The sequence below is a fragment of the Dermacentor variabilis genome, chromosome 7, assembly GCF_050947875.1.
Source record: "Dermacentor variabilis isolate Ectoservices chromosome 7, ASM5094787v1, whole genome shotgun sequence".
Taxonomy (NCBI): Eukaryota; Metazoa; Arthropoda; class Arachnida; order Ixodida; family Ixodidae; genus Dermacentor; species Dermacentor variabilis.
This window is the reverse complement of record NC_134574.1, coordinates 36,776,033-36,789,233: the sequence shown is the minus strand read 5'-3', so window position 1 is coordinate 36,789,233 and position 13,201 is coordinate 36,776,033. Positions and strand designations below refer to the sequence as shown.

The window sequence follows — 13,201 nt, the reverse complement described above, 5'->3', positions numbered from 1 at the left end:
AAGATTAGCAACGACAGACGCACCTTCGGGATATTCCGTCTTCTCCGGCACCCTATGCCCCTGACTCATTAGCCTGGCTTTGGCTTCCCGCTAACAGCCCTAGACTTTCACCCAATCTTGTTTCCAAGTACCAGGGTCAATACCGTGTCGTCAGTCAAACGTCTCCCGTGAACTATTTGGTAGAACTCCTTAAGCCGCCTTCAGATAAGCGCCGCCGACGGCACGAAACGTGCACGTTCTGCAGCTCAAGCCGTACTTTGATCCACCTGTGCTATCTGATCCATAGGTCACCAAGACGGTTCCTATTCTCCGGGGAGGTAATTGTACTGGAGAAGAACGAGCAGCAGGCACTGCTTCGACAAAGACGACGACAAGGAGTGGTTGGAAGCCTTGTGCCTGTGTAGCCTAAATTGTTTGGCCTTTCGCTGTAGTGCTCTGCTGTCTGAGGGTTTCATCAACTAAACTATAACGCCTCTTCACACCGCGTAGAAACTGTGTTCTATATAAATACCAGCGATGAGTGCGCTGAAGAACCAATGTCGCTGAGACTCCACGTGCAGCTGATGCAGAGGCCAGACCCCACTGTCAGTGATTCAAGCCGCTTTCTGTAGACCCGAGTGATCTTGGTTGGGACTCTAGGCTCATATATTCCCGAATTTCAAAAGTAGGAGGCTAATGACCTACTTCCCCCCGGTATAACCGCCTATGCCGTGAGTTTACGAAGCAAACATGCAACAGCTTCTGTGAATACACGTTTCACTTTTATGTTCTACGAATTCCTATAAAAGAGGGAACAACCCTAATTTTTTGTAGATGTAGATCTTCAGGATCTACCGGCATGAAACCACTCTGAGGGATCGGCTAAGAATCAAGAAGGTTATAGTAAAGTGTAAAATGAGACGAAATGTTTGTATACATCTCCTTAATCTTCTTTATCTGCCTCAAACCTTGTCTATCTACTGTACCGCTACCTATGAACTGCTACCTGCCGTGCCACCTGGTGTAGAAACATGCAACTGCAATGAAAGTGTGTTCAATCGACGCTACGTGGCGCGCACCTCCCATCGAGTGACAAGTGGCTAATGATGCTAATGACACGATGCTAATTATGATAGTGATGATGATTTACTGTCATCCCTTTCGAAACGGGGCGCTGACAAACAGTCACTTAGCCTGCTTGATTTAATCAGAGATGACCCCCCCCCCATTTTACACATCTCCTTAATCTTCCTTTTCTTCCTCAAGACTTCTCTGTCTGCCTTATACCACTACCTGTGCGACGGCTACATGGCGTGCCACCTGAGGTAATATTATGAAACTGCAGTGCAAAGTGCGGACATATCGACAATACGCGGGGCGCATCTCATATAACGTGTCTCGTCGCACGCTAGGGTGCGTGTATATAGGGCATTTTCCTCCCTACAAATAGCAAGCGCTGGCATGGCTCAATGTTAGAATAGCTTACTTCCGCGCAGCAGACCTGGGTTACATCCCGGCGGAGACCGGATATTTTTTTTACCTCATTCCCGATGATAGCTGCAGTGGACATCGGCGGCGGTGTACACCATCTCCAAACGAAACGGCTATTAGGATGAGCCCGTAACAGTTTACGCTGTAAAAGCATGTATAGCATACTGATTTCACAAGCATGCTGGGGGACTATCACCGTGCCTTTTCAAAGGGGATGCCGGTAAATCACCATCATCATTTGAACATGTGCACATGTTCGAACGAATGATGTCGCCCAAGCGCCGAAGCTTTAACGCCGCACTCTCGCCACATATGGGTGGTGTTAGTATTCGGCGGCTAGGCGGCGATGGCGGCAGGACGATGACCCACACAGCGTCATGAAGACAATCCCCTTTATTCCTTCAGCGAAGCGCTTTTTCTGCGCTAGGACGCAAATCAGGGGGTGGCAAAATAAAAAGATATCGCGGCAAGCGGGCCAATCTTATCTGCAGGCCCCAACGTAGAAAGTGACCAGCACTGCGAACATTACGACGGACCGTCGTGTCGCAGTGTCGGATAGAGCTATGACGCCTGGTGCCTGCCGTAGTGCTGCCCGGCTGTTTACACTGGGAAGCACCACAACTCTCGTGTGCTTGCTATCGTAATAAGAGAGTGCACGTTTATGGCCGGGCATGGAACCCGGGACTACACACTCAGCAGCAGAATCACATAGCCATTTGCAATCTCGCAGTCTACGCCCCCCTCAGAAGTTTACAAGCGTAAAACTTGCAGCCCTGCAGTACAATGAATATAACTCGGTCGTCTGCTATGCCTTTAGACTGGCCTGCACGAGTGGCAGAAAATCAGACAGCCGAGAGCTGGAGTGAGTGGCAAGAACGTTCCTATGTTCTGCTCCCAAGTCTCTATGTCAGGATGGACTTGTATTTCTGAACGCCCAAGAAAGCTGCCCTCTAGCTCTTAGTGTACACATTTCACTTTCGTGATAGGACCAATTCCTTCAAAAAGGGATTAACCAATTTTTTTCTGCAATCCTGCTACCTATTTTCTTTTCTCTGTTGCAGTTATTTGAACTTTCGTGTTCCTGTTTATCTTTTTTTTTCCTCTTTCTATATTTAAAGCCCGTGGGACCTTCCTCAGGTGTGCATTTTACAGCGAAGCTGTAAGCTTCTCGTTGGTCGGCATTTTTCGTGTCCGCGTCCATGGGCAAAAACGTGGGCCGATCCCGAAGCCAGTCCAATACCGGGCCGATCCAAGATGAAGGTGAAGCACGCTTCAAGCACTCAGCACAGTGAAACGAAAAGTGCATATGTCCTTTGGAATCACGCGTACAGCACACAGAAGGTCGTTGGTTTCAATAAAAAACAAGCACGAAACAAGCAAAACAAGCTGAGCGGCTCTTCAGTGGCCCCCGGAAGGTGATCCTCAAACAAGGAGCGTCTTCGTTTCGTTTGCGTCACGGACGAATTCGGAATGCGTCTCAGCAGTCCCACGTTCCCTTTAGCACTTTGAAACGTGGGAAAAACTTTACTCTTCAGCTAAGGTCTACCAATTTTACGCAATTCCAGCGCACCTGCCACATATGAGAAGATTTCGCCTCAGACGCACCGACACCTGATGCACAGGAGCAAGCCGTTGCCCTCAAACCAGTTGCACCGACCCCACGGATGCAGCTCTCGCGAATTAGAAGAGCTACTGGTCGGTATGGATGCAAGATACATATATTAAACTTCTCAAAACAAGTAAAATTTGCTCTTGACGAAGTACCAAAGGACTACTCTAGAAGAAGTTTACTGTGTTGTTCCGTGTATCTTTCACCGCGTATAGTACGCGTGTATTGCAACGTCTCATCTTTGTTCACTTATAATGTTCCACTGCATCTATAGCACGAACACCCGGTAGTAAATGAGTCTTTTGTGCAATAATATGATACTAATACTTCCTGATCAACTAAAGTTTTTCAGGGGGGAAATATGTTGTATTGCCAGTTTCGGTTCGGCATTGTATTCTATGCGCCATTTTGTCTACCAACAATGTACACGCTCAAGGCGCTAGTTTTCGTTTGTATAAAAACCATCTACATCACTAAACTCTCGCTGTTCGTCTCAGTCCACTTCAGCTCCCTTGTGCACCTTCGACGGTGGCCGCATGCAATATTACCTGCTGCGGTGGCGTAGTTCCTTTGGTGATGCGACGCTAAGCACGAAGTCACGGGATCAAATCCCGGCGGCGGCGGCCGCATTTCGATGGAGGCGACATGCAAGAAGCCCGTTTACTTAGATTTAGGTGAAGGTTAAATATCCTTTAGAGGTCAAAATTATTCTGGAGCCCCCTACAACCGCAAGTGTCATATTCAAATCGTGATTTTGGTGCGTAAAACCCCTGAATTCAATTCAAGTCAAAAAGCCGTAATATTGATCGTGTACTTCTGTATCTTTCTGTGGTGAAAGCTTTTCGCCCGCTAAGAAATGTTAAACGTTGTGGCTCATCGCAGGACGCGCCCCTGCATGTAACGGAAGTTTTTCGAATTCCGTCCGCGGTTCTGTCCGTTGTTTGTTGCCATCGAACCTTGTGCAATCTGAGGGTATGCGCGACGGGAATTGTGTAGTACTCTCTAGAAGACACGCGGGCACCAGCGAATACGCTGGAACGTTTGACGAGTCACGTATAAAATCCGACGCGCTTGCCCACTGGTGAGATTTCGACGTTTGCTGACTGTGCTCACCACTATCCTTGTACTTTGAGTGTTGCCTATGTTTGTGAGCACAGGTTCGCCCAACAAAGAGTTAGTTTCGTCATTCACAGCTTTACTATTGCATTCGTCACCGTCACTACAACGTAACAGTACCACACATGTGGAATTTAAATCACCAGGTTCAGAGCAAAATTTCACCTTCATGGCATCAATAACCGCTACTGCCGAACAAATCTTTCACCTGATTACCAATTTTAATGTTTCTACTTCACCTGGTACTGATAACAGGAACTCAGAAATGCTCATGAATACCACAGCTATTTCCAGAGGCAGTCTGTATCCCAAATTTAACCAATCATTATCATCTGGTGAATAACTTAGACTGGAAGGTCGCTAAGGTCGTTCCCTTTTTCGAATCTGAGGGCAGGCACTCACTTGGTAATTATCTACTTATTTCACTAGCATACATCTGCTTCAAATTTCTTGAACATGTTATAACCAGGTGAGCTTGAATCCAATAACATTTTCTTCTTTAAACAGCACGGTTTCAGGAAAGGCTACTTATTTAACACGCAGCTATTTGAATTCACGAGTTACTTTCACTTCAAAATAAATGCTAATGACAAAACTAACTGCTCTTTCTTGATTTTTCTTAAGCTTTCGATGCTGTACCTCAATGCTGTTTCATTTGCAACTTGTCTGCCCATTGTTTTGAATGATCACGTCATGGCCGATGTCCTCCAAGGCCGTGTCCTCGGTGAATTACCTTTCTTATTACACATTAATGACTTCCCGCTAAATGTCATTCTCAGTTGGGTTTTTCGCTGAGTACTGCATTATCTACCATGCTATTTAATGTTTCGATAACCATTCTACTCCCCAAAATGGCCTTTACCTAACCTATAGTTAGTATGAAACTCGGCAGATGTCACTTAAGGCTTGTAAATGCAAGCTAATTTCATTAAGAGGCGAATGCACTAACTCAGTGTCGCTATTCGATCCTTAATACCCTAATTTGTAGTACCACATTGTAAAAATATCTTGGCGTCCAGTTTATAGCTTATCTTTCTTGCGCTAAGCATGTATCAGCCATCTCTTCTACGACATATGCACTTTTCGGTTATCTGCGCAGAACCTTGCGTGACACGCCTTCTAATATACTGAAATTAGCATGTCTAGCCGATTTTCATCCCCAACTAAGATTCTATTCATCCACATGGTCGCCATATCAGGAGTATCTTATCAGCATGTTGAAAGCTGTCCAGAATAGAACCGCAAGATTTATCTCGCTTAAGTACGAACATCTTTCAAGCATTACCCGATTAAAGATGAACATTTCACTTCATTCATTGGAAAATATTCGCGTGATCGCGTTTCTGTGTCTCTTTCACAGGTACATATATATCAATAAATATCGCAGTCTGCTGATTAATGCACCTGTGTGCACGTAACAAAGCCTTCCCAACAAGCTCAGTTTCATTCGAATACTTGGCCAAACGCAGTCATTTAACTCATCCTCATGGCCTCACGCTATAGGACATTAGCCGCGAAACGTTTCGTGATAACCTGAATGCGCTCTTTGGTAACATTGTATAATGATCTTCCCCTCTACTATTGGTTATTACTGTCATTAGTTATTTACTATTTAGTTATTTACTACTACTGTTCTGTATAAACTGTTTCCCCTTACCCAATGTCCTTAAATGGGCCTAAGGTGTTATGAATAAATATATATTTAAAAAATTAGGAAATGTCTATAACGCCTCCAAAAGGTCCTGGAGGCTTGAGTATTCAAGTGGAAACACAGACGAAATTGTGACGTCATGCACTCTCGCCACCTAGCAACCACACGTGTATCTTGAAGGGTCTGAGCGCTAATTTCAAGAGAGGGTGTTTCTAGTGTTTCTATCTTTCCATTTGCGGATGTACGTATACTTAATAAATTATAAGTAACCTACATAGCCTGTATCAACGTTCTCTTCACCACGAGTATGAAGCTCTTAACGAATCACCAAATTCAACAAATGATGCTTCCTTAACCATGCTCTCAAACAGGCGCCTGTCTTTTCAAAATCCATTCAAGCCCTGTCCAACTAAGTCTAAATAAACAGGACAGTAAGACATCGCGAATAGAAAATAATTTTACTTGAAATAAGGATGTACTCAAAAATATTTTTGTGATCTTTTCCCCTTTCATATCACCCGTTTACTCTTCGGGTGGCTCCTGAAGTTTCCATACTACTCATGTACCTTGAAAACTTCGCTTATATGAATTCCACTTTTGTGCGTAACTGGAGTAGCCCGGACAGTTCTACATTTTTGTTATCCTTGTAGAAGTCTGCCGAGCGTCTATTAAACGCAACATAATTGCGTCTTGTGTAGCTAAGGAGGAAAATTACGTAGAACGCAATGACATCGGAAATGCACTTGTCCTATGAAAGTGCTTTCTCGCAATTGCGGGGGCCACTCTTTGAGTGGCGCGCGAGAACGCGCCGCATTTTCACTTTCTGTAATAATCTGTCAAAACATAATCACACCATATAATAAAGTAAGCGAAAGAAAAGCATTCCTCGATTCTGGTCATTTTCAAACGGTATAAATTGCTTGTTCGCCATAAACCGCACAAAAAATAACACACAAACACTACAATCATTTCGCGGGTGACTGAATAAACAAAAAGTTGCAATTTTGTCCGAAAGGCGAACTATAAACAGCGATAACAGTGCACTAGACAACTCCACGAAGTAAATTTCGTAGTTTTATTGACTGCATAAGCTCAAGCAAATATTCGCTTACTAATTGACTTAGCAAGCATGGTGTCACGTATGCACAGGTAAACATGAACAGATCTCACCTAATGACCACGAACACTTTCTGTCACAAGGCTGGCGTTAGGAAAAGTACCGGCTTCGTCGAGAGAACGCTTCGTGCTGCCTCTCGCGTCAACGAATCTCGGTAACTTGTGGTCACACAACCTTCAACACTTACGTGCGTCGGAACAGTGTTTGGGAAGCGGCCAGCCATCTCGGCTCGCCCAGTCTTTGCAATCGGTGCATGCCTTCTCTATAGATCAAGGGCGTGGGCCGCGTATCTGCTGAAGCACATCGACAGCCATGTGCTGCCTCGGCCAGGCTCAGGTGGAAACGCGCGCTCATTTGCCCCCTCCGTTCTTTAACGCGCATGATCACGTTACCAAGCTTCCAACTCCCGCCCCACCTTCAACATTTTCCCTGCACTTCATCACGTGACATCCAACATTCGGCAGGCGGGAGAACGAAACGCATCCATCCGCCATCTTTCACCTCTCACGCTCGCACGCTTTGCCTCGCACCTCCAGCAATATGCACGCGTGACGCGATTCTATCGAACTTCGACATTATACGGAAGCTCATGGGAACACCAACGACGGCGGCGGCAAAAATTCGCCTGGATTGTCCATATAATTGCAATAAAGACAGAATTCTTAAAACCCGGAAATGTTCTGCCTACTTTAATTTTAAACTTACCTTTCAGTGCCAAGTGTACACCTTATTGCAGTTGTTTCTTTCGGCTTGTCAAGTGATCTTTATAGTAACTGTCAAAATTGCTCACCTGCTAAGCGGTCGGAAGTGATACCGCCCTCGGCAATGTGCTGTCATGAGTAGTGTCACTGGAAAGCGACGCAGAGCCACTAGTTGGAGCACCATTTCTTGCAATAGTCCGAAGACTCACTAGCTAGCCCAAGCCGTGGTGCGCAAGCTTGTGTCGACAGCAACAGAGGTCTCGCAAACTTTGGGTGACACACCGGTGAGAGAAGCCCTTAAAGTATTCACACAAAGAGCAATTCAGTACGTATCTTCACTTTCGCCACGTCCTCTTGGTGAAGTTTTAGAGACACGCATGCACTAGAATGGAGCGTAGCAGTAACTATAATGCGAATGAGTTCCGTGACACGAGCTGTGGCACGCTCTGACGCACCTAGTATCCCGGCTCACCCGTAACACATGCATATTTTCATGCAGTAAAACGTAGGGAGCAAGAAAGCGAGATCGTTCATGGCGTTCGACAAGGCTACAAGCAAGGGCCGATAGCAGCTGATACAACGTGGCCTAGAAAGAGGCAGAACTAGGAGCGCCAAGGCTTGGATTGTGTCCAAGGATCACTGAAGGGCAGTCGTCGACTGGTGGAGGATGCTTGTCGTGCAACACTTTAGTCGTAAAGCGATAGCGTTGTTCGGCTCTTCTTCCTCACTTGTGGTTTGTGATTTTGTGGCCGTTTATCGCCAACTTGGGACACTTGATGTAACTAGTCTCTAGAAATAAATTAAATAAAAGATTAAAATTTCCAATGTTCGCTTTGAAAGCCTGGCCTCCCAACATAGAAGGTGGATGTCCTAATCATTAGACTGCGTACACATGCCGGAAAAGGTGGAATAAATTCACACAACCCAGCGCTTGAGACGCTTGCTGCACTAGTCGAGTCGCATAGCAACGATTTAGTTATATAAAGTTAGCCCGCGCATCTTCTAGCTGACGATGGAGGAAGAAGTTATGGGACACAATCATAGGCCAGCAATATAGGCGATCACTCACCCATACTCAATCACCATTGCTTCTTTATGATTCTCACTCCCTCACATTCATACTCACGTTTACTTACACTTACCGACTTTCACTCGCGTTTGTACTGATGTCCACTCGCACTCACTGGTACTCACTCCCCTCCACACTAATGTCTACTCACACGTAGAGGTATTTTCTCACTTTCACACTTACGTCCATTCACTCTCACAGGCGCTGAGTCACGTTCGCGCTCACCCTACTCACATGTAACTGTACCAACTCACGTTCACGCACACACCTACTCACACACACTCTTGTTCCTTCACAACTGCTTACTCACTTTAATACTCATTTCCGCTCAGACTCAGTGGCATTCATTCACCTCCACACACACACCTACTCACAATTATAGGTATTCGCTCACTTTTACACGTCCAGTCACTCTCACAGGTGCTCAGTCACCTTCACACTCACAGGTACAAACTCACGTTCAGACACACGCCTGCACACACGCCTCTGCCAAGCCATGGTTGGTAGCCACGACGGTCCACTGATTCACAGAAACTGACGACGAAAACATCTCCATAAGTCCATCCCTATTTACAAAAATGGTCAGCAAAGAAGAAAAGCTGTCTGTAGCGATCCCGCTGTCCTTGATGGAGTACCTTGCGTCGCTGACATCTCTCCAGGTCTTGACATAGTAAACGACGTCCGCAGTGAGGCGCGGCAGTAATACTTCTTCTGTATCATCTGAAGTGCTCAGTAAATCGTCATGCATAGCGTTCAGAACCTCCCATTACAGCACTAATGCCACAATGAGCAGGCAGTTGCCGCATACCAAGGAGAAAATCACCACGACGTCGTCTCGCAAAACAAAATTAAGTCATTTCCTGTTTAAATACTCTTGGGATAGTTTGTCTTGCCTTCCAAGAAGTCAACAAGACTTCTTGGGCCCGGGTCAGCTCACTGCTGGTTGGCAAAATCGTCTGCGCTTACCACTCCCAAGAAGGCATTTCTTGTCTTGGTCGTCTTGAGAGGGCGGCTTCATGGGACTGCGAAACAGGCAGTGGGCATAATAGCGTTTCCTTCCGGACTTTTAAACCCCGGTGAGGCCAAATTCTTGCAGTGGGAGGCTTCACCGTGCTAGGCGTCCTGAATTGTTCTTTAAATTTGATGACCAACACAGTGCATTATGGTCACTTACGACTTTGGAAGGCCTGTACCCTAGGCAAGGGCTAAATTTACTTTAGCCCAAATAATGGCGAGGCATTCTTTTCTGCCCTAGAATAATTTGCTTCTGCCTTCGTTATTGACCGGCTAGCGAAAATTGTGGCCCTTTTATGCTTGCTTTCGTTTGGACTAGCACGGCGCCGAGGCCTACGCTACTTGCGTCAGTGCGGAGTTCTCGGTCAGCATCTTCGTCAAAGTTGGTGAGTGCTGCTGCTGATATGCTTCGATTTGCGGAGTTTCCCACTTGAACTCAGCGTCCAATTCCGTAAGAAAAGCCAGTCGCTCGGCGATCCTGGAAACTGTATCCTGGATCCTTGGCACAAGCGAAGGAATCTGCGCAGCGCTTTGTTGTCGACAGGCTGTGGGAGTTTTACTATGGCAGCTGTCCTATGCGGGTTAGGGCGGAATTCGCAGCTTCAGATGACATAGCCCAGGAACAGGAGCTCTTCGTTCCAGCACTTTTCCAGCTTCAGGATGAATCCTGATACTTCTATCGCTTCTAGTACAGGTCTATGTGGCCTCAAGCACTCATTAAAATTTGCGCTAATCAAGACGACGTCATTCAGTTAATGACACATGTCTGCCCTTTAAGTCTGCCAGTACCTGGTCCATCACGCGCTGGAATGTCGCAGGTGCCGATCAAAAGTCCGGCGCAATGTCTTTTCTCGATCGCTCTCGTCGACTTCGATTTGCCATTACCCAGTCTTGAGATACATCGAAGAAAAATACTTTGTCTTGCACTGTAGGTTCAGTGCGTAATCTATCCGTGAGAGAGGGTGTACGGCCTTCTTCATGACTTTGTTTAGCCAACAATAACCGACGCACGTATATACACTCCCATTCTTCTTCTTCACGAAGACAACGGGAAACGCCCACCGGCTTTCGACGGCTGGATTATTTCTTCCCGCGGCATTTTGTGAGCGTCTCTTCTCTTCGAAGTTTCTAAACTTTTTCGTGATCGTCGGGTTCAGTCATTTTAATATTTTGTTTTCTCCTGCTTTATTGGCATAATTAACTCAAAACTTGTGCAAGTTCAGCGTCTTATTTTGTAGTGTAACCAGATTAGCTCTTCGGCAGAAAAACCAAACGCGATACCGGTTAATGTGTGGAGAAGGATGTGAATTTCGCTTTAGTGAGTTGTATTGTCTAGTCTTTTAAAATATATTACTTTAGTCAGGTGTGGCTCGATTTCTCGACATTTAAGTGGACTCAGCTATTGTCATCCAAGCGATAAGGAGACTGGGAGCTTACAATGCTCCTAGTTTATTACACCCCCGTTAAATTTCTTGTACGAGTTCTCTGTTGAAGTAAAGTTGTTCAACTTCTATAAAATAAATGTAATTTCTAATATTTGCATTATAAATTTGCGCATTTAAATATAGCCTCCTTGAATATGCCTTCACATTGTTATCCATCTACCTTATGTGGGCTTTCCATATAATAATAATCGCAACATTGTAACATGCTCTCGCATTTGAACATTTAATTAGCTGTAGTTGTTCACTAGCCCAAAGTAAAATGGGCATAAGCCATGTTCAACAATTCTTATGTTAACTTATGCTAATAGAAAGGGCCTCCCGTCGTTTATTTATTACTTTTTACCTGTTCACAAGTGCTTTATTCCACTGTTATTTTTCTTCGCTCACATCTTTTCTTGCTTTAAAATACCATAATTTTATTGACATCTCCCCTTGTATTTTTCACCCGCCATGCTGCTAACTGATTCACACATTTCCGCTCCCTATATCAGGGACCTGCAATGAAATCAGGGCAAGCGAATATTTAGCAACACTTTACAGCTGAATGCCTCGCAAAAATATTTAGAAGATTGCAGTTTGCAAAAATTCCCTGTTCTTTACCAATGTACTTCAATAAAACTTGGTACTGGGCTAGTTGGTGATGCATTCTTTAAAACTGATGGCAGCGCTAAAAAGGACGGACACACGATGAAAAGACGACACGACGACGAGGAAACGCTACTGACAACTGGTTTATTTTTCGAAAAAGTTCTATATTTAAAAGAATCACAACACATGCGCACAACCGAACTGCACAAGCCTTCTTTATCGCCATATCGAAAACATGCACGCGAAGTGAGATGATAAAACACCCGAGCAGCAAGAAGTGAACACATGACCAATTTAAGAAAAGCCATACCGTTACGGTTTTTCAAATTTCCCCAGATGTGTGCGCTCAGCCGAGTACAAATTTATTGAAGCATCGGTGATGCACAGACCCGCCTTTTTTTTGCATGTAGAAAGCTTCCAGCAAAACTCTAGCTTTAGCGCTTGCACTTCTGCCCAGAACCTTCGCTTCTTTAAACCGTGGCACGCACTCGCAAACCATCACATGCGCAACTAAATTCACAAGTTTGTCTTGTTTTGTTAAGTTTCGAGAGTGTTCCCTTAAGCGGTCATTGAGGCATTGAGGTCATTGAGGCGGTGAAGGTCAGCGCGGTTGCAAAAAGCAGCAAGAAGATGTCTTCGTCAGGTGTGCCCTAGGAGTGGTATACTTCATTCCCCTGTCCTGCGGCAAGTGCTATATCGGGCAGACGGGGCGTTGCCTCAATGACTGCTTAAGGGAACACTCTCGAAACTTAACAAAACAAGACAAACTTGCGAATTTAGTTTCGCATGTGATGGTTTCCGAGTGCGTGCCACGGTTTAAAGAAGCAGAGGTTGTGGGCAGAAGTGCAAGCGCTAAAGCTAGAGAGAGAGAGAGAGAGAGAGAGAAGGGAAGACGGAAAGGCAGGGAGGTTAACCAGACTGAGTGCAGTTTGCTACCCTACACGTGGGGAGGGGAATGGGGAGTGAAAGAGGGAGAGAGAGAGAACTTAGGTGTAGGATGTCTATAGTCGGGCACTCAAGTCTGTTGCCCTCAGGTAGCGACAAAGCGCTCGAACCGCTTTCTGGGCCAATGAGCTGTGAGGCCACGCTCCCAAGATCTTCGCTTCCGTAAATGGCCTGTCATCCAGTCTATTCAAGGCACACTGGAGAGTCGCACGTTGATTATCGAAGCGAGAACAGTGGCACAGAAGGTGACTGATAGTCTCTTCACACTTGCACTTAGCGCACATTGGTGAATCCGCCATTCCAATACGATAGCTGTAGGAGTTGGTGAATGCTACTCCTACCCACAGCCGACACAGCAGTGTTGCGTCACGTCGTGGAAGGTTCGCTGGTAATGTAAGGTTCAGTGATGGGTCGAGGCTGTGTAAACGACACTTAGAGTTCTGTGGTGTATGCCAGCAACCTAACGTGATTGTACG

At 45.6% G+C, this 13,201-nt stretch overlaps 1 protein-coding gene across 2 annotated transcripts in view; it reads right to left on the bottom strand.

Annotated features, from left to right (window-relative positions):
• LOC142587407 (medium-chain acyl-CoA ligase ACSF2, mitochondrial-like) overlaps positions 1 to 8,278 on the bottom strand; it is a 217,554-nt gene extending 209,276 nt beyond the window's left edge. The window contains exon 1 of one of the 2 annotated variants that reach the window (XM_075698404.1): positions 7,754 to 8,278. In XM_075698404.1, the coding sequence (XP_075554519.1) occupies positions 7,754 to 7,848 (95 nt within the window). In that variant the 5' untranslated portion in view covers positions 7,849 to 8,278. The remainder of the gene's footprint in view (positions 1 to 7,753) is intronic. The other variant, XM_075698402.1, reaches the window with a different exon arrangement.
• Positions 8,279 to 13,201: the final 4,923 nt, after the last annotated feature.